Source organism: Nipponia nippon, unplaced genomic scaffold (assembly GCF_047370975.1).
Source record: "Nipponia nippon isolate SJK-2023a ecotype South Korea unplaced genomic scaffold, ASM4737097v1 scaffold_5, whole genome shotgun sequence".
In the NCBI taxonomy this organism is placed as follows: Eukaryota; Metazoa; Chordata; class Aves; order Pelecaniformes; family Threskiornithidae; genus Nipponia; species Nipponia nippon.
Window position 1 is genome coordinate 61,095,280 of NW_028262369.1, and position 22,903 is coordinate 61,118,182.

At 39.1% G+C, this 22,903-nt stretch overlaps 1 protein-coding gene across 1 annotated transcript in view; it reads right to left on the minus strand.

Moving 5' to 3' along the window:
- SPAG16 (sperm associated antigen 16) overlaps positions 1 to 22,903 on the minus strand; it is a 410,847-nt gene that overhangs the window by 199,139 nt on the left and 188,805 nt on the right. Inside the window, 1 exon segment of the mRNA XM_087731487.1 lies at positions 5,776 to 5,919. Within this exon segment, the coding sequence (XP_087587613.1) occupies positions 5,776 to 5,919 (144 nt within the window).

Below are 22,903 nucleotides of genomic sequence, written 5' to 3' on the forward strand. Positions count from 1 at the left end.
CTGTTATTTTGACTGAAGAACCTAGTCATTCAATATGTCATCAAATGCTTTTCATTTGCTGAGGCTTCATGAGCCATGTACCGTTTTACTTATTTCAAAAATATTATTTGTAATATGTAACCAAAAAGAAAGCAGCCATTTATTTTTAGTGTCATATTGCCTGTTTGACTCTCTTCATACCTTGTAGATGTTTCTCACCACACACTGATATATGAGAATATTATAATTGGCAAGAAGATTGGTGCGGATTGATGCATCAGCATCCACCAGTAACGGGATCTTCCTCACTAGTTCAGTCCATATGGAGCAAAGAGCTGTAGAGGTAGGGGACAAAAAAAGCAGCATGCTCCCTGCTTGTAATTCACCTTGATACTCAAAAGCACTATGGGCTCTCAAACTACAAAAGCGTGTCCACTGTTAAATTCTGAAATTGTACATCTACCTGCCAAGCTGTCAAGTCTGATTTTTGCTCCTCAACGTTTCCCTCCTTCTCCAAGCACAAGTCCTCTGAGACGCAGTGAGCAATGAGCAGTGTCAGATTCTGCCTGTTACCTGTGAATAACCGATCATGGCTGGCTTGAAATCCACCCTGCCTCTCCTTTCTGTGAATGCCTTCCCTCCTGAGTTTTACCCCTCTCTCCCGTCACTCATGAGAGGCTCCTCCACACCCTCCCATCATTCCCTGATTACTGTTCTGCTGGGCTTTGCAGTCTATCCTTTTTTCACATTCATCTCTGGATAGTTTCTTCACAAGCCCAACTGATGACATGATAAAAAAATTAAAATAATGTAAAAAATAAAATAAAATCTTACCTGGGCAAGAATTCATTTCAGTTTCTCAGTTTATTCTCACTTCAATTCTGCCCAGGAATTTACTTTTTTAAACCTTAAAAGTTTTTGTACGATGAGGAAATCACTTCCACTCTGACAGAGTCTTACTTCCATAATTTCATATTTATCTGTCACTGCTCTTTAAAACTTTGAGAAAATATCACTATCCTGGCCCCTTTCTCTCACTCAGGATTGTCAGCAACATTTTAGACTTAGACTTGAGAGGCCACCACAGTGCTCAGTCACCCACATCACTGCAGATTTTAAGCCTGGAGCATCCAACTGGATTTTCCAAATTGTATCCTATGCTCCCCATCTCAAGCCTTAAATTTCCACTAGACACAGGGCATAGCTAAAGTCAAGAGCAGACTTCACAGCTTTTGGCTGCTTATGTGTTGGCCAACGTAAGTTCAGCAGTGACTTTGTCCTGCTCAGCTTTACGCAGCTGGCAGAGACCTTGGTTTTAGAGACAGGTGCTTAGAGCTTTCTGCAGACCAAGCATTGCTAAATGTTTCATTGCTGACGACCCATAACCCCCAGTCACTCAAGGATCATCAAAATCCCTGCTCCTCCATAGCCTGCTCTGATCCCTAAAAGCTTCTTGTGTGAATTCAAGCCCACCTGGAGTTGCTATTCCCTCCCCAACCCATTCAACCACTGAGTCCTCTCATCCATCCTCAATATATTTTGCTAATTCTTTCTGCACCCTCTCTCTACAAGGTTGTCGTTCTCATCTATCCATGCATAGATTTTCATCAGGGTAACATCACCTCCTTCAGCTTCGAGAGATACAATCTAGAGCTGCTTCTGTTCTTTCAGAACATGGCTTGTTCCTTTAGCCCAACACCTCATCTTTATCTTGCATCCCCTCAGTGGCACCTTTTTCTAGGATATCAAACATTAACTACCTTTCTTTTCAAGATGCCTGATGCATGAAGGTACTTATCCTATCTTTTTTTTTCTTTCCTAATTCCTGAGGAGACAATACCCACCTCCAGTTTTCCAACACTAGCAGAACTTAAAGAAAATCCACACAGTTCAAGATAACTGCTGTGCTATTTTTTGGTATAATAAACAAATTGTTAACAGTTTTGATTTCTTTCCTCAGTAACTGTGAGAGTTGAAATAGCAACAGAAAGAATACAGGCAATTCTGCTTCTGTCTCAGGTGAACAGGACATTACAAAGGAGCTGACAATTTGACAATTTTCAGTGCAAGTTTTAAATAGCTTTAAGAACCTACAGTTTGTACTTCTTTTAAATTCAGAAATTCCATGTATTCCACAGACTCAAACAATGTTTGCATGAAAAGGGCTACAAACATTTTAGAAGAGTTGACTTGATTAATATTTATGAATATTAAGGACATTACGTATTATACCAGCACACATAGGGAGCAAGAATACAATATTTTACTGTTCACAGGGATTTTATTGGATATTAACAAACACCTCTGCTATGCTGCAGAGCTTGATTCTTTAGCCACCCAGGAAGGTTAGTAATAAAGATAAAAAAATCTAGTACATGCCATGAAATATTTTACTGTAATTAGACTATGGTTCTTAAAGGTGCAGCACTTAACATCCTCAGCTTATTCTGGAAACTGGTAGAAGATGCAGATTTTTGTCTGCTATTCCAAACATCCTGGCCACCTGGTATCCACAGGTACACTACACAGCTCTTCTCCAGCTACCCAGATTTTTAACATGAAGCCCGTGTGGATGACTATGGCAGGAGTCATTCTGACTCCCTCACTCCTTCACACATATAAAAGAGAAGTTGGAAAATATTCCTGAATTTTTCAACAGTGACAGGAACTTGCAACAGCTACTTCATCTGCCAAGTACCATTCAGCCAGACCGGAGTGAAAACAGTGTTTGTTTTTGAGGTTTGACCAGTTGTCACCTGAGCTTCAAAAACGAAGCACTGTTCTCCTCCCTCCTTCCAGCTGCTGCACTCTGTAGATGACAGGACCTGTTTGAAGTTTTACTTTTATTTAAAACGCTTAAGGCAAAATTCTACTCTCAGATCTGCAGAGAGCATCACAACAGAGATGTTGTGCTCTCCTCACATGCACAGAGCTAGTCTGCTCCCCTTCATCTATTGTCCTGGGAGCCACTGCCACGTGGGGAGAACATATGGGGGACTAAGACCCTTTGTGCAGACCAAAGAGCACTGGGTGCAATGTAAAAAAATTATACACCACCAGACTCCGGAGCTTCAGCAAACCACACACTCTCAACTCACTCTACTTTGCTCAGATGTGAAGGGCTTTTAAGCAAAATTAATTGTGGAATGAAGCATATTGTCAGTGGGGGGCTGGGGGGGAATGAGACTCCTCCATCCCATCCATCCAACAACTCTTCAGAAACTCAATGGCCTTTGCCCCTAAGACTCTGGCATTATACTTAAGGATATTGTTGGACATCAGTACTGGGAAAGATTCAAATGACAATCCTCATAACTATTATGTGTTAATCAGCAGGCAAGGTCCAGAGGCTCCAACACACCTTTACCTTTTTATTGTATACAGTTAAGTTCCTACTACCAACCCACATTCTCTCATTGCTCTTGGAGAAGCTCAGGCTATATAAACGAAACAGCACCTTTAGCTTGAAGTTTATATATCTTCACAGCTACCAACAAGACTTGCAACTTTACCCCTATTTACACAGTGCTGGCACAAAGACACCCATGAGACAGACCCTTGTTCAAGTAATAGTACACTGTGAACATGTAAAAATGGATTTCCGTGATTTCAAGTCATTTGCATGTGCAGAAGCACCAGTTAAATACCCATCATAGCTCTAGATTTGTTTCTTCTCAAATTATTAGTGCACTCAATGTCAGTGTGTGGATTATTCTGATGCTGTCCAAAGATGGTTTGAAAGTGGACTTGTGTGTGTGACTGTGCATGCATGCATGTCCTGGGGCTACACATAGGATATTACTCAGACCAAAGGTGGAGATTGTTCTAAACCTGATTTTACAGATGGAGACCAGAAACATAGAGGAGAAATGATCTAACAGAGGACAAAAAGGAAAGAATGTAGAAGTGTGGGAGTTCTACCCAGATTTCTGGATGACAATTTATTAGCCCAGTGCCACAAAAATATTTTTATTTTCAACTTTTGGATGAACATCATTTCAAATCTTTAAAACAGGAACAAACTAGAGGCTATCTATATTTGATTCCAGAAAAATTCTATAAGAACTTTCCATTTTTATTTAATTGTTTTTACTTCTGGAACACCCAATATACAGAAGTATACTTAAAAAAAACAACCAAACAAAAAAGTATGATTAAAAGTATTCTGTCACATTACATATATTTTATCCAGTAACGGAAGACAATATTTTAACAGCACTGCTTTTGAATCACTCCATAGCATTCAGCAGGAGTCAATTTATACTGCAAGAGAATAATCATGTACCTCAACTCATTTTAATTTCAATAATTGAGAATGAGAAATAGGAAAGCCTATTGAAAGGACTGTATTCTGGTCAAAGACTAATGAGAAAATAGTTTTGAGTCTCTGAGTCAGCGGGTGTCATGGTAACAACGCATTATCGAAATCTGATTAGCATGCCCAGCAGCTTTATAAATGATAACATGCTCTTCTAATTGTATTTCCCTTTCTTTCCCTGTGATGAGCTTTATATTCATAACAGGTAAGAGGTAAGGCAGCATTCTGTTTATCTGCGAGTTAGACTTAGGATGTCCAGCATGCTCACAAACTCTGTGCAACCTGCCATTCAGTAGCAGAAAAGTTTTCCTACCATCTTAAAATAAGAAGCTGAGCCCTCCATTTCTCTCCTCCTGTATTATATGTGATTATTTAAGTCAAATACTTTTCTCTTCTTTTAACTATATGAAATTATTTATAAGGATATACACATGAAAAAGCAAACCTTGTGAAACACAAGCATCTTAAGAAAAAGCCTATGTTTCACAGGAGAAAGAGATGCAAGAAACTAGTAAGTTCACATTTAATTCATCCCAGAAAGCATGACTCCATGTTCTTGAGGTTTTGAAAACAGGGAGCGGGTTTTCTTGTGTTTAGAGGATTGTGTGTGTGTTTGCTAACTCATGACAATACCAGAAATCAGGAGGAACCATGAAATTAAATAGCATACTTTTCCTTCTCATGAAGGAAAGAGCTAATATTGCTTCATAAAATAAATACAATGAAAATACAAGGTTGAAGGTTTAATAATGTTCTTTTTATAAGTGAACCTCAGGTGTATAGCCTGGCAGACCTTTATTATATTAACAGTAAAGAACTCTATTACAACTGCAGCCTCACAAATCTGATGCAAAATCATTTTAACATAGAGAGGCTCAATTTTAATAAATGCAAATCTTGGGGGTTTTTTGAGAGTAAAATGGCACTCCATTTTTCAACAGAATGAACAAGAAATCTACTTCATGTTTGGCCTATTTCCATGACTCTTGTAACCTAAATATTTATTTCTTATTTTCAATGTTCACTTTCATTTATTAGTTCAGCTTGAAATCTGTATAAAGAGAAAGGAGGAAGGCTCATATTCTCTAGGTAAACTCAAATACTCTTAGTCATATGACAAATAATGCCTAACACAAGAAATCAATTTTTCTGTCTTATTAATAATGGAACTGTGTTTGTTATAGTGCATGAACATGGAGAAAATGAATACAGTGAGACCTAAAAAGCTTATTACTCCTTGTTACGTGCACTGGCACGTGGACAAAGTTTAAGATGTACAAAATACTAAAAGCAATCAATCTTAAGTCAACACACAGAAAGTCAGAGGAACATTTATCTACATGTTTGGAAATTCAGCAGAGAGTGCAGGGTTACACTGAGAATAGAAAGTCATCAAAGCAGGCCAGTGAACAAAGAAAGAGCAAACAAGTACTCCCCAGAAGGGATTAGCGCTGGTTCAGGGGACTGTTTGCACTAACCTTGGATGGAAGCAGCAGCCCGAAAGTCAATCAGTGTGACCTTCACCTGTCAGGAAGATGTTCCCATCAGGTAAAGCCCACATTTTCCAGAGGTGGTCATCACTGCCAGTGACTACAATGTCTTTTCAGGGATGTAAAGCCAAGCTATAACAGAAAAGAAAGGCAGATTATATTCTGTATGAATTCTGGTTTGTGTGAAATACACAGTAGTGAGATTCATTTAACTCAGGGCAACAGCTACAGAGGAGTCTGATTCTGGAGGGACTGAACAAGCAGTGATGCTTTCTATGCTCATAAAAATTTAAAATATATGCTATGTAGATGAGTTTCTGCTGCTACGGAAAAACACAACAAAACATGACTGACTCCTGTGAAACCAGAATTGTTTCCACACTCTCTTTAACTTCCAGTTGGTCAAAACACTGAAATATGTTTTAAAATACTTTGTTAGATTACGTTCTTACAAACATGCAACAGGATAACATATGAACAAGCAGAACAAATGTGAATCACTTTTTGCCACACCCAAAATAACTTCAAAAGCATTGGCTTGTCAGCCTGCTCTTGGTGGCCAAAGGGAAAAAGGACAAAAGGACACTCTTTTTTTTTTTTTTTTTTTTTTTTTAAATTGTGCCCACAGGTCTAAAGTCTCCTACCACTGAGAAATAACTCAAATGATAATAACAGTCCAGAAGCTACAGTCTTTGCCATCACTTCAGCACCTATTCACTGGGACTAGGTCAGAAAATTAATTTCAATTCTATACTCAAAATATGTTACGTTTTCATTTTTTATTATGCAGCACACTGGGACATAATGGAAATCTTACACTTGACACACCCTTATACTGAAAACTCGGCTTACTTTGGATTTCGCAACGGCAGCACAGCTTAAAATGGATCCAGGGAAGAAAATCAATCTTTTGGAAAGATAACAAGTAGTGTATTTCATATGGATTCGGTTATTTGATTTAAATTATTGTAATGCTTTACTATTTGTTGAACATCAAAAAGTATCTAGGAGTTGACTTAAGTCCCAGGAGTAGATTTTTTAAATAGATTAAATCCAGAGTTCAGAATCAAAATGCAACAATGGGGAGAGGAATCACAACCTGTGCGTGCACCTATTTCAGTCGTGCATCAGAGCCAACAGTTTGCAGAGAAAAATGCTTATTAAAACACGATCAGAGTAGAGAGAGATGATGCTAAGCAGCCAAATGGGAAGAAAAGAGAGGTCTTAGAAGGCACACTATTATAAAAATCTCTTTTTTAATAGTACCTTTTTCCTGCATTCAAATTATTTCATAAAATTCCTAAACCAGAACCACAGCTGCTACTATACTGGGAAAAATAATTCCCTCTAACAAATCCATGCTGAAACCACATTTATGTCAACTAGATTTTCATTAGAAAACACATCTATTCTTGCAGTTTAAGGCACAGTCTAGGAAGATTCCTACATTCATCAGTTGAACTCATCTGCTCGACCAAGGAGCCTGTGTTTTACTCATTCTCTAGCTTCTTAGAGAGAAAAAAAAGTTTTCTATCTTTGCCTGAAGAAGAGAAACTTCCTTTGCATTTACAGGGAGAAAAGAGAAGGAGGGAATGATGCTATTTAAATTCTCCAGAGATGCACAGAGAGCAATTGTATCACTTAGATTGGCCACAACAGGTATCTAGAAGAGCAAGGAGGGAACAGAGATAAAATGAGAGAATTAAAGGCTGAAAGAAGGCATGCCAGTAGCCTGCAAATTACAGGACAAGAACAACTCTCTCAGAATCCCTCTACTACTGGAGACCTCTGACACACCAAAAATCCCATTGCTGTTTTCTGCAGCATGCACAGGCACGTAGCATTGTTATTCTGGGGACTGCTAAAAAGGAGACCAGCTTCACAGAAAAATGAGTGGCTAATACCTATAAAGATAAATCCATCAGGGCTGCTACGCACACTCATCTCTCAGCCTCTAAAACAAAGGACCTTCCTCACCAGCATGCACCTGGCCATGCACTGCAATGAAGCAAGACCAGCGCAGGAGTCTCTTTCACTTGCTAGCAACAAGGTCCTAAGCTCCTCTGGATGTAGCAAGGGAACGGCAAGGGAAGAAGAAACAGAAGTGGATGCAGGAAGACTAGAGAGGGAGAAGAGGATGCCCGCTGCAAAACCACGGGCAGCATGTTCTACTGCAGGAAGCTTCATCCCCAATTCAGGCCTGTCTATGATGCAGTTAACAGATGGGATTTTTCTGGTTTGGGAACAACTTTGTGTTATTTGGAGAAAACAAACAAGTAAACAGTGTCATATGGATACAGCTTACACTTTTTCTCTTAATATATTTCAGATACATCAGACACCCTCCAGTTTTTCCCTCCAGATATTTCTGCTACTAGTTGAGTGCATGCCTGTTGTGAAGACTTTCCATCAGTTCTCTTACATTCTTTCTAAACACCTGCCTTCTCAGTTCCCAAGATGTGTTACACAGTCTAACTTAAATCGCCTACAACCCACCTTTCACTCAAAGAAAAGTTCATCTACTGGCTTCCTCCAGATCCTGACTCGCTTTCGGAACAGTCCTTACCCCCTGCCTTGGCTGCAGCCGCCGAGGGAGGCGAGCTGCGCTGCCATTCATCCTGCCTCAGCTCCCAGGAACATTCTTCCTGTCCTTAACCCTCCCCCAACACGCTTCCAGTCCAACTTTTGAAACGTCCAAACTCCTTCAGTGACTAGACGTTCCTAAAGAGGTTTGAGACAATCCATGAAGTGAATTTCATAGGGAAGAAAATATCTTGCTGTCAGTATGAAGCCCGCAAGTTCATTTTTCACAGGCTTTTCTTTTAATTGCAGAGCTCTCGTAAAATGCTGCTGCTGTCCAACTGTTTTTTCTCCATGCCATTTTTACAGGCACGCAGTGAACACTATTTAATTAACAGCAAATTTGTGACATAACCACTGTTGAGCTGCTTCTGAGAAAGGGAAGCCCATTCATCCAAAAGGCGTTCTATATGCAACATTAATTAGGCACCCTTGTCTTCATTCTGGCAATCCAGCATTGTAGAGAGTTTTGCTTCATCTCTGTTCACAGGGTCTAATTATTTCCAGCACAGAAGACTTTGAGTAGATTGGAATGGAAATCAATAACGGAACATGTGTGATAGGAACATTAGTTTTCTCCCCCTCCTCCTTTGGGATAGAAGTTGGATCAGAGGAGACTCGGCCAAGGGAAAAAAACAAAAAAAACTCTCAGCGATTTGCTGCTGCTGAGTATATAAATATCCATGTTTACACAACTCATTCTGGCATTATAAGACATTCTCATCTCTTCAGCACTTGCCATGGTAGATATATAGTGCTCCCAGTAATTTGCTTTCAAAACAATCATCTATTATTTTAATTTATTTTGACGGAACCATAAATAAAAATATGGTATCTTCAGATGCAAAATACTTTCAGTCTCAGCATGTACTACATTTGATCATTTCACACATACAAAATCAACCTTCAGGTTAAAAAGTGTTAAACCCAAAGCTGTCTGCATAACCTTAACTGTGTTTTTGTTTTAATACAAACACTAACTACATTGCACTGAGGCAGGGGAGATTTCAGTCAGACGCAAAGGAAAACTTTCTGGCAATAAGGTTCCTGAAACATTGGAAGTGATAGCCATCTGCCACCATCAGCCTGTTCTTAAAGCTCTCAGCACACCTACCATGTACCTACACCTAGGTAGATGACGTCCGTCATGGTTAGCAGAACGGACTGGTTGGTGTCTTGAGGTTCCTTCAAGTCCTAAGGTAGCCATGTTCCTACTGAGCCCCGCCTGGTTCATTCAATGCACAAACCAGACAGTGCTTATACGTGAAGGGCGATTATAAAACAATAAAAGCATCACCTCAAACCTCTGCTAAGGTATAACAGCAGTTAAACCCAATTGCACAGATGCAGGACAGTAAGGCATACAAAAAACTGTAATTTTAGAATCATTTCAGTGGCTAGAATGTCTCACAAAACCACCACATATTCAGTCTTTTTTACTAGCTTCCTACAGATCTCAGGAGACTGCAGGAACAGGAGGAGTTCAGAAATACAAACCTAACCTCAATAGTCTCAAAATTAGGCACTCTGAGAATGAAGAATGCAGAATTAATGACCAACTTAGTACTCGAAGTGACTTATCCAGCCTCACCCAATTGCTCTGTGGCAGAAATAAAGGCAAAATCCTGTTTTCTATGGTTTCACATATAGGAGTTATACAGAAAAGTGTGTTCTCAATATAGACAGCATTTAGCTGCCAAATACGTAATTTTTAGAACTTCATGATTTGATCGAATTTATTTGTATTCCCAGATACTGGCAAAGAGGATTGTTGTTAATGCCAGTAGCTGCTTTCAGACCAGAAAGCTCTTCTGCTGCATTTCTTGCTCCAAAACATGAGAGAAGCAGAGTCCCTCCAAGATTAAAAAAAAACCAAACACACACATTTTTCTTGGTCACAGAAACATTTTAGCTAATGTTTTCCTACATAAAAATTCAGCCTTACTCAGGATACCTAGCACAAGAAATTTTGGTCTGAGCACCTACATCTGGGTGAAGTTATAAATGGCTGAAAATCTCGGTTTTGTAACGGGAACTGTTGGGAAATTGCAGGTATTTCTTCCTCTACCATCAGGCTCTCTGGGTGTGCTGGAATGGAAGAGCAGAGCAGGTTCTGAAGGCAAGGACGTAACACGCACCGAATTCTAGAGGATGGCTACTGATTACGGCCTCAAACAAGAACAAGTATGCGCCTAAATCTGAGGATATGAACAGCCCTACTGAAATCAGTGATATTGTTCACACGCATATACTTAATTATATTTTACAAATCTGAAGGATTTGTAAAAGTTGAAATACTATTCCAATCCCGATTTTGCTGGTCACTAGCCAGTCGTGCTCAGACCCAAGACAAGTTAACCAAACCATTAGGAACAGTTTCTGGTAGCAATGCATGGGCAGGTTCGACAACCTGACCACATTTTTCGACCTTCTGTGTTCGCAACAGCTTTTGAGGCAATGCACCCACCACCATCCAGTTAGGTCCCAGGTGCGGCTGCTACATGCGAAGGATCGACGCTGCTTCCTCACCTCTGCAACTGCGCTCCAAGGATCTAATCAAGGCGAGTCTCTAAAATTATGACAGGTAAAGAGGTAGAAGACCACACAAAAAAATTCAGATCAATAGAAAGGCCGATTATTACCTCAGGATGGACCGAAAGGCGATAGCTGGCAGTCAAGAAAATCCCTTCACTTTCTGAGCAGAAAGGGAGAGACAGGAAAACATGCAGTTAATCCTGTTGTTTGCAACACCTTTTGGCAGATCTTTTACTGTCTTCCCTATCTACACAATGGCGGTGCCATGGGGGTGAGAATGAGAAAAACCAGAAGCAAACAGAAGCGTTTTGTACAGGGTGTAAATGGGGAGGTGCTGGCAGCAGGGGTGGCTGCAGCATCGGCTTCTGTCAGGAGAGGTGGGGGCTGTCCCGCGCCGGGCATGGGCGGCTCCAGCCAGTTCACACCAGCTCCGCAATGGACCCACTGTGGGATATGGCAGAGCCCATCAGTGACACTGGTGTCACATCTGGGGAAACATATTAAAGAAAGGGCAGAAAATGCTGGACAGAGAGAGGAGGGAACAAAACCAGTGAGAAACACCAAGGTCAGAGAAGCAGAAGGAAGAGCTCCATGGTGCTGCAGCAGGTTATCACCTCCAGCCTGCAGAGACCTTATGCTGGAGCAGATTTTCCTGACAGGAATTGTGGCCCATGGAGAGCCCACAGTGGTGCAGACTTTTCCTGAAGCGTGCAGCGTGGGGAGAGCCCACACCGGAGCATGGGAAAAGTGTGAGGAGGACGGAGCAGCAGAGAGAAACTCAGGGAAGGGTCGAGGGGTCTGCAGCGAAGGAGTGAAGTGGAGCTGGAGAACAAGGAGAGAAGGAAAGGTGCTGCTTTCATGTCTGTCTTTGTTTCTCACTACCCGAATCTATTTTAATTGGCAAGAAATTAAATTAGTTTTCCCCAAGTCAAGTCTGTTTTGCCCACGACAGTCTTTATCTCAAGCCATGCACTTTCTCAGCCTATTTTCTCCTCCTGCCCTGCTGAGGAGGGGGAGTGAGCAGCTGGGTGGGCCTTTGGCCCTCAGCCAAGATTAATCCACCAATAAATTAAAGCCAAACACATCACAAAAGCCTAATCAATCATTTTGCCCACTACAACTTAAGCCTTCCTTGAATATGCCTTCTTTGAACAACATCTCTCTAATGTACTTATTTCTACCACCTTTTTATCTTGGCTTGAGTTATCCAGTCTCACCTGCCAGCACACTTCAGCAGTAATTATAGCCCTGACATTTAATTCACGGTTTTATTATGCAAAGGTAGCATAACTGAAAAGCTTTGCATTCCTGTTTGTGGTCTTAAAACTTATCTTTTCATGACAAAATGGGAGAGGGAAAAATGCTTTCAAAAGAGAAAATAAGAGCTAAAACAAACAAAAAAAGGATAAAGAAAAAAACACAAAAAGGACATAAGTAGGGGAAAATACTCATAACACAAAGCTCCTATCTTTTGTTTCATTTATGTAAATGCCTGTCTGGAAGTCAGTGATAGATCTCACTCGCAGCAATGCTTAAAAATCTCTATCCTGTCTAGTAAAATTCCTGGCTGCTTCCCAAGCTCCTGTGACTCAGGATTTGGGAGGAAGAAAACTTGCTAGGATCTCAACACACCTGAAGTTAACCTTCTAGACTACCCAGCAGATCTTTGTACACCTTAGAAAATAATTAGAAAATAGTCTTCCAGAAACTTAAACCTGTATCTTCAAAAGGCCAAAAGACTTCATAATTTACAGTGCTAGCTGATTTACTTATTCTATTCATCATGCACACAAAAACTTCAATTTTAACTGTATAGCAGTAGCAAACATATTTATTCTTGTGAAGAAGCGGAATAGATTCACACTTTCTAACTTGCCAAAACCAGCCCTCCTCTCAACAAAAAACAACTTCAGAAAGTGAACACTCCATACAACATACAATGCCTCCATAAATAACTGTACTAAACACATCATTATAACCCACAGATACAGACACAGTTGTAGTGATAAATTAATAGAGTCCATTTTGTGATGCTCTGTCTTTGATCACTTTCTGTTTATCCACTCTGTGTGCAATTATCAAAATGCACTAATTTGTATTAGCTGAGTGTTGTAACCTACCTAGGTTTTACGGCGTTAGATCTGATTCTGTACATGCTGGGCCAGTCTAAAAGCATTTTCTTCTTAACAACAAAGTTTGGCCCTGCATCAAATCTTAGAAAAATTTCAGAACTACCCTGTTGATCTGCGTATGTTTTATTTAGGTCTCAGTCTTTTGAAGATATATGCACATTCTTGAATTACATGCTGCTGGGAGTCCTGATGATTTCACAGCATATTAACTTAAAAACATACATAATCCTTTTCAAGACAGAGTCCTTAATCAGATCAGAGAAGGAGGATTTTTCTAGAACCTATATAATAACATGCAAAGTGTTTATGTCATTAGAGTCTTCCATAGTGTGAACTTCTGCAACCTAACGTTAAGTCTTTTATCTAGAATGCTTGTAAATAACAACTAGCATGAATCTAAATCACTTCTTAGAGAATCTTTACTTTTCATTCCTTCCTTTTGCTTACAAGGTCGTTGACAATTACTGCTGACCAAAAAAAAAAAAAAAAATCACTTAGTTTACAATGTCAGCTGTTACACATTACAGAAACAGTGCATTTCTAACCTGCCTTAAACCAAAGCAGCAGGCAACTAACAGATCTCCATCTTACTCCACAGAGAAAGCCACTGTTTATTTTCAGTCTGCAGAATCTATGGGTTTTTTTGGTTTGGTTAATTTTTTTTTTTAAATTTAAATTGTCATATAGTTTAGATGATGACAAAGCTGTGAATAGAACAATAGACAGCTCAAATAGTTTGAGGTATTTTTTGTAAGACTGAGATTGCTTTCAAAAAAACCAACTAACTCAGGAGTCATTCCCTGTGATTACAGTAGCTCACAAGCTCCTATTTCATATGCCTCTGAATCAATTTTTCAAGCTTAGTCAACTTACTAGGTACCCAGCATACTTTAAGGAGAAGTAATTAACCAAAAAAAAAAAAAAAAGAGAATGAAAGTAACAACAAACAAGTAGATACAATTAAAAATGTTAAAATATTGACGTCCCTTCCTACTATCTTCCCACTGGAGTGAAAGCCGTACTTCCTCGCCTGAAATGCTTTATGCCATGATTCATACTGCCCATCACCATGTAACTAATCTTTTACTATCACTTCCTGTATGAAATATGGTAAATTACTTTCTTTTAGGGAAAGGCAGTCCCATACGAGTGTTAAACTACAGCATTCAAAATAGTATTGAAACAGGATTAGCTTAGATCTGCACAGCCTTCAAGCCTTTTCTGAAAGAGATCACAGCTCACAGGACAACTCGCTAGAGTAGCAGGGAAGAGGCTATAGATAACCAGGGTTAGACCACGCGCAAACCTTGGTAAAGGAACGGCCCATGTATTTTTACACTGCACCTCTGATTGTGAACCGCTTCACAGGCAGAGAAGCAAAGGGAAAGGAAATGTAGCAAACTTGTATAAAACTTTCCCTATTCAATATATTTGTTGCCTATTTTTTGACCTATGCATTAGGTATTTCTTGGGTACTGAGATAATAGCTTGTCCTCCTTTGTAATGAGAGACAAACTGCTTCTCTAAATGGCAATTTTAGCTTGACCAACTTAAAAAGGTGCGGATTACTTTTGCAAAAGCTTCTACCTGTGGCCTGGTTTGAATTAGTTTTCATCATTATTGTTAGCAATTCCCAGTCTTCTGTTGCATGGCAGCTTTTTCACAGATGATTAGGAGCAGTGTTGTGGTACAGAAGAGCTTGGAATGAATACTACTTGAAACTTGCCAGTTGGTAAATTCTGTTAAATTATCAAGGTTGATAAAAGACAATATTTAAAAATATAATTTGCAATTAGAGCATCAAACTGTCAACTCACATTTCTAAATTAATAAGAAACCAAAGCATTAACTTTTCAAGGTCAGTTTCCCTCGTGTTTCTCTCTCACTTTTGAAGGCAAGGAAGGGTATTACGCTCTGTGCTCTATTTCAGTACCGTAATGCTGAAGAATGCTTCCATCAAGAGAATTAATGGAAACTCTTGTGGGAAGAAAGTTACATAAATAAATAGTTTCTTCACAGTTAGGACCAAGACACAAAGTTGATTCCCATAAATCATGCTCTTCCTCTGGTGATCTTCATAACCGCACACAGATGTATGAGAGAGAAATTGATTTTAGGCTCAGAAAGGATCATGGTAATTCTCTAGTCCCATGATCCCTAAGTTGTAGGCTGCAGACCCCAGGCCTGCAAAGCTCTGCTGAGTAGCTTGTCTGCCCCAATGGCTATGCAATTTTCTCCACTGAAGGAGGCCATTCAACTTTTCCATGATGTTTCAAGAGAAATTTTTCAAACTATTTGCTCTACTCTCATCTCCTGCACAGAATTACAGAAGCTGATCCTGAAAGGCATCACCTAGTTTTGTGCTAAGGAAGAATTGTGTAGACTCACCCAGTATACATTTGTATAGCTTTTCCTTAAAAAGGAGGTTCTACAACATGTCTAGGTGGCTTCTCTCTGGGGTTCGTAGTTCAAAAAGTGTTTTCAGAAACACAACCCTCATCTCTCTGAATGCAAATTCCATAGATTTCCTTTAATTCTTCTCTCAGGAATATGGAGAAAATTTTCTCTCTACATTTTGTCTTAAAATCTTCATATATCAGATGGTTGTTAACTAACATTGTCTTAAATTAGGCAAACTCAGTTCTCTAACTGATTCAGTTTTCTGAACTTCTTTAGAAGTCATGACCAAACACGGATACAATGTCAACTGAAACCTCACTAACCCTAATTTGAAATAATTACCCTACATTATAGGTATCACATCCCTCCTCACACATTCCAGAATTACATTTCCCTAATTTGCAACAGCAACACACTGTAGACTTTGTTACCCATTTCCTCTCTTGACAGGTACTCCCTATCTTGTATTTGTGTACCTGAATTCTTTTTCCTAAATATATCATATGGCACTTCACTTTATTGAATTTCATCTTGCTGATTTCAGACCATCTCTCCAATTTGCCAAGTTTATTTTGAATTCTGATCTGATACAGAAAGGTATTTGCAACTCCTCACAGCTTGGTGTCATCTGCATATTTTATAAGCTAATCTGTATTCCATCACCCTCACTGCTAATGAAAACGCTGAACGGAACTGATTCCCTAAGCAAATTCTCCAACTGACACACAGGCTGTGGCCTTCAACCAAGAGGTTCCTGCGCCCAATCCACTACAGTGGTTTGTACTAAAACTTATCTTTTAGGAAGGTACACTATACATATTTTAAAACCTTAAATGCAAGAAAAGCCACCATTTGCTCTGCTATATTGTTGGAATAGTTAATTATCCTCTTTTTATTTTTGCAGAACTTCAGTTTAAAATCAGGCCAGCTTCACTCTTCAGCTGCATATTATACTCTGTTTACTATATCAGAGAGAGAATACCCATAGAAAAGATCAACTTATAGAATTATAGACTTACTGACTGTATTAACTTACAGACAGCATTAACTTTGGTTTAAAAGTCCTGAAATGTTTTGTGAAACTTAAACAAAGTAATGCTGTTTTGGGAGACTCAAGTCATATTTTTAGTTTGCAGTTCCTGGCTCTGCTATGGAATTATGTACAATCAGTTGCAGAAGAATATTACCCTACTGGGCAAAGCTAAGCCCTTTAAGACCATGTAATTTCTAGAATATTTGCTATGCGATATTTTGAATATTTGGCAAATTCTCCCCTCTGCCTCCCCCCCCCCCCCCCCAATTTGCTGTCCATAGGCATTACAGGGAGCAAAGCAGAAAGCAAAGCTCTTCAATACTGGAAAACAACCTTAGAGAGACCCACATCCACATTTCTTTATGAAAACCAGAAATAGGTCTCAGTATTTCCTTCAACTTTCAGCATGTGCAGCGAAAAAGAACTTGGGATAGAAGAAGTATGAGACTTCTTCATTCTGCTTTCCCACCCTTCTCAGACAAATCCCATTTATACTATTATCATCTTAATATTATAGCAATGAACGCAACATTGACATTTGGAAAAAAACCTGCTAATATTTCATGTAATGAACATTGACCGCACGCAGAATAATAATCTTCATGGTCAAATCTCTGGATTGCCACATATTTCTCTACATCCTCCTAGACCCAAAAACTGTAACATACCAGACCCTGTAAATTCTTCAGTAAAGTGTTTCTAGCCTTTGTAAAGTATAAAGAGCTTGATATCATGTAAACATATACATATTAAAAATTATTGCTGGTAAGCATGAGTCTGATATATATGGGAGCCTTATAGTCAAGTTGCAGGAGTTATCTGAAAGGAATTATCTGGAAGTTGTCTTCACGTTGCTAAAAATGTGACGCTTTTCAAGAGTTACCAATACCTACAGAACAAATGTCTGAAGACTCAGAGTTGTGCAAGATACAAATTTTCAATTCAAAGCATATTCAGAATAAAATGCCTTTTCACAAGTCACATCCACATGAAAATGATGGGATTCCAGATTTCAGTTTCTCACCTTTCTTAGCATTCTCACCATCGGCTACCATTTACAGACCCCAGCTGTCTGTTCAGAAGTGGTTCTAAATCTTACGACAGCCCCAACAACCTAAATCTTCTGCTGTGCCATGGAATGAGCCTATAAACTAGCTTGCTGCCATTAACCTCCTTGAACCCAGTGTCATACAGTATCAAGACAACTTTCTATCCCTCCACATAACCCTTTTGTTAGCTGTTGCTGTCTGTGGTAAACATCCAAAAGCCAGGCTCCTGCAAAGACAGTTCTTAGGTAAACTGTGCTGGAAGGGTAAAAACCTACGCGCAACTAAAACAATGGTTTATTTGCAACAACTGCAAATTTACAGCAATATTAACCTCAAGGGTCGGCATTTATCCTGCTTCCAAATGACTTTTGATTCACTTCAAACTGGGCTATAATGAAGGATAAAGATCAGTCTCAAAAGATGACTGCTGCTTTCTTCAGTGCTCATTAATGAGAAGTAATGAATATGTATTTTTAAAGTACACTACACAGTCCTGCTTCTGGAGCAGGAAGAAGAGGGAGAGAGTTGCCGGTCGTAGTGCTGTGAGACTCTATCATCACTCCAATGGAAAGAAACATAGAGTCCATTTGTAGAAAGACGTATGGTTTTCTAAGCGTTTGGCATTCTATGTCTGAGTCTTAAAAGAGCTAAAAACATCTCAGTTTCATTTTGCTGCCACCATTTTGTGTCCTGCAGCATGTGCATCACATACCTGTTTATGAAAGAGAAAAAAAAAAAACAACAGATTCCTAAACTTTGGTTTGCAGACCAATACTAGCCTGCAGAGAGCTAAGGACCTCTGAGAATCTGACCAAATGCTACAAAAAAAAAAAAAAAAAAAACAATAGCACTTTTTCTAAAGTTGTTTTTTACACATGTAAATATTAGTGTATCATTAAGGTGCCAGAGGACTATGAATGAGGAGAGGAGTTTCTGCTTATTTTTGACATGAGAGACTAGACTTACAGGAAATGTTATTATTATGCAATCTATACTGTAAAAAACTAATGATGTCTTTAAGAAAGAGACGATGAACTAGGGCACCGCATCTTGCACAAGTCATTCAGAAAATCTAACGTAGTCGCAAGATTTGCTTCTGATGAAGCAAAGATATGAAGCACAGCCTCAAAGAATAGCTTCCTTTTGAGGGTAAGCATATCTGCACCGCTGCATATTTTTACCGAGACATTGGCTATTTAGCAAACAGAATCTGGCATGCTACATGTGAAAGGCTGCCAACAGCTGCTTTAGAGAATCCTTCTGGATGAAATGTTAGGACACTCATCGATTGCCCATTCAGTCATTGATGAGTCTGTATATTTTTCAGCAATACCTAGCAGTACCTAGAGGCGTGACATCTGTATTGTATCTCCAGAAAGACCAGGCAAGGGGTTTTTTTTTGAAGTACAAACACTAGTTCCTCTAAACTCAAAATATCAGAGTATTTTATACCACTAAAAATAATCCCTTTGTACTAACTAAAAACCAGCAAACTAAAAGCTAATTCTTGATCAGCTTTACAAAAATAGCCAATCAAGTATAGTATGTATTAGCTCTATCGCACATTCTAATTTTAACATCTGTATAATACCATTTACATTTGATCAATATATCCTGCAGACTGACCCCGCATCATGCTTACTGCAAGCTCAGTATTACTGTAAATTTAAGAACTGCTAGGAAGTAGGGAGTGCAACAGAACTCTATAGTCTATTTATCATAGAAAAAAATCACCAATACGGTAATTGTAGAAGTGCAAAATGCAGTTTAAAGACCAATGCTGGCCATTTTTTTTATTCCATGTTGTATGAAAACTAATGAGGCACATCTTAGATTAGTTTAGTGTAATCCTAAAAGCACTAAATAATGCTTCCTATGTAAGTATTTTAAAGTAGATCGCTTAAAGTAAAAACACAAAAGATTCTGCTCTAATGTTACAAATGCAGAAACAGAAGAGTTTAAATCACCATTAAATCAGAAATTACATGGACAATTTTTATTACCATTAATTACTCCAATTTGGCAGAATACTTCACATCACATTAACTTCAATTTTAATATTGTTTCATTTTCTAATTAAAAAACATCTAACTTAAAAAAAAAAAAAACACACCACAAACAAATAATAATATCCACTAGACAGAAACATCAAAAAATCAAACAACAGATTTTAGGGGAGCCACTCTATATAAAGCTGTACTCATCTAAAAGGAGCCTCATCAGCTCCCCTACCGTGCAGAGTAAAAAAGGAAGCAATCTGAGCATGAATAGCTTAAATGCTCTCTCTTAAAATGGCAACTGTACAGACAAAAATCTCTTACAATAGCTACACAGAGCTGGAAGTAGAGTCTCAGTCAGTAAATGAGCTACACCAGTGCTCAAGTTCAGCTTATCAGGTAAAGGTGACAGGCACACTGCTCTCTCCCACATGGCCTTTCACTATCGTATTATCCAGAGCAGAGCAGTTTGTTATGTGTAGTGGAAGTTCATCGTGCCAGCAATGGAGATGTTGAACTCCTTTTTTCCCCAGTCCACGCCAAAAATATCCAAAGGAACATCCACAGTAACTCCAGGGCCCGGTTTTGCAAAATTCCTTATGTGGCTTTAAAAAAGAAGCTGTTGTGCTGCGTACCACAGAGCCATACCTGTAATACGCAGCATCTGCCCTGAAATGGGGTCTTTTCCAGGTCTGTTCTAACAAATTCATTTTTATCCATCAGTCTTGTTACAGCTTGTAAGCGGTCAGCAAGAGGTATGCCTTCAAAGCGGTGTTTGGGGCTATAGCCACAGGAATCTCTTTAACATCAAGAGATTTCTTTACATACCAAAATAGTCTTTTCCTTTGCATGTAACGGGGATAGAGTTTTACAGTGTTCATGCTTGAATCCCTGCAGCCAGATGCTAAAACTAACGTAATCAGTAGAAATCCTTTATTCATTTAATGGGACTTGTACAGAGAATTGCTTACAAGAAAAAAAAAAACAACATTAAAGTTCATAGGAATTTGGACTTAGTATTTCAGCATATAGCACTGTGCAAACAATTGCTTAATGTGCTTGATTCTCCCTCTGTAAATGCCACCGATCAGCTGTGTGCACTGAGCAGCAGTGCAAAAGGAAACAATACTCTATGTCCTATTCCGTGAAATAACTGCACTTACAGTAACAAAATAGGGATTTATAGAAACATCTACTTTAAACTGTTTTTAAAGCTTCTGAAATGTATTTGGTCTAGTTTATTTTACCCCTGCAAACCTGTACAAATAAATGTACTCAGGTCATTAAGGCTTTACAAGTCAGAAAATGCAGAAGGTAGCCGTACCAAAATATTTCGGTCTGTTAAACCATACCTAAAATCTCTCTTAAAAATAATAAATAAATCAGATGTTATGCGTGTACATGGCTATATAATAGCGGAGCTTTATAATGCTCTATTTAAGACCTACTCCTGCACATATAACGAGCTGAATAGAGGAATTTGGGCTCTTTGTACAAATTCAAGTGTTCCAAATGAGCAGATTTGGAAGAACAAGGCTAATTGAGGGTGATACAGAAACGGAGTGTCACTATGATATTTCAAAACATTATCCCATATTGTGCTTTAAGTTCCGATTGTAATGAAGCCAAACAGTTAAGTTACATGCATAACTTTATGCCCACAATTAGCTCCACAAAGCAGAGCTGAACAACAAACTACAGCAATTTGTTTTGGTGTCAGTAGGATTAATTACATCCTTAAACTTGACTACTGCCCTGTGTACTTACATCACTTGTGCAGAAGAGCAGTTGGTATCAACACAGCACTATGCGCTTACGAGACCCTATTCCCAGCTCCCTCATATCCAGTGAGAAGGTATTCCAGTTCTTGTCTGAGTTGTACAGTGAAAAAAAAAAAACAAAACCAAAACATTTTATGAACCTGAAAAATAATACATCTTGCCCTTGTTCTTGTGTGTATATATATATTACCAGAGCTTGCTATTGCAGCTGGCCTTCATATTTGTATATAATACAGTAGAATATTGAGAACAAGTATCCATGTAATTAGCACATCAATCATGTTCTTTAATATAAATGAAGTATTAATTCAGTTCTCCATAAACTCCCTCACCATAACTAATGCAAATTACTAATTAGCTAACCACAAGCAAAAGAAATGCAGAAACCCACTGGAAGTACACAAACTTCAGCAGCCATAGCTCAGGCAACATCCACTGTATTCACCTGCCATCCCACCAGCCATGGCTGTGTACAGAGGCACGGAGCACCCTGCACACAGAAGTTTGCTGGCTTCAGCATCAAGCTGGGCATCTTCGTTACCTGCCGGTGCGCAGGTTGCTGTGAGCTGTGGTCCTCTCTGCTAAACTACTGCTACAGCTCCCATCTTTCTTATTACTATATGTTGTTACTGAGAGCCAAATATTCCTTTTCCAAGAAAGGTTTAAGACATGTCTTTAACATTTTTTATGAGAGCCCTGTGATAGTGCCCTGCAGGAATACGATACAACTATCTTCCTAAAAGGCTTTCTGAAGTTCTTCCGAAGCCGCTGCTGCAGAGCGTTGGGCTTTTCCTCAGATAATACCATGACTGCACAAGGCACGATTCAGGTAGAAGGTTAAAGCGAAACCACACGAGGAAGAGCAAGACTGGCACGGACACAGCACCAGTGACACATGCACTGCCATGTTCCACTGATCCCATGCTTAAATACAATCAGTTCACTCTGCTTAATGACTTGTAAAGCTTATTTATGTAGCTGCAGGTATTATCTGCTTCCTTCCTTTCTTCTTATTCAAACTCAAAAAATTATTCTAAGAACTAAGCTAATGCCTTCACATTAAATGCACACCAACCCATGAAGCAAGCCTCTCCAAAATCAGAAAGGAACAAAATGCAGAAAGTTGTTATGGTGGTAGCGTCTGTCACTGTAGTGTAGCTACTCATTGCTCTCCCAGATAACAGCCTTCTCGCTCTGCTTTTACAGATACCGGTATACATGTCTAAAAACATCAACATACTGAACCCCATTTTTCTGTTTCTTCTGGTGCATGTTTCTCCCCACACACAATGTTTTTTCACACTGCCTGTGACAGGGAATTTGCCTAGCATTTTTCAGTGCCACACTACCTGAGAATTCAAATCTCTTTCTCTATATCTACAATGCCCACACGTACTTAATACTATGTATTTTTCACTAAGACTCATAGCCAGAGAGAGCAATATAAGACCATCCTTCCGTTTTTTCCCCAAACTATGTCTTGACCTTGTTTAGAGGTCCTGAGAACCTCAAGAGAATTATTATACTACTGAAAACTGGATACCACGGTGAGACATATCCCTCTAAACAATACAGTACAGATATCTTTTCCCTTAGGGACACAACAATT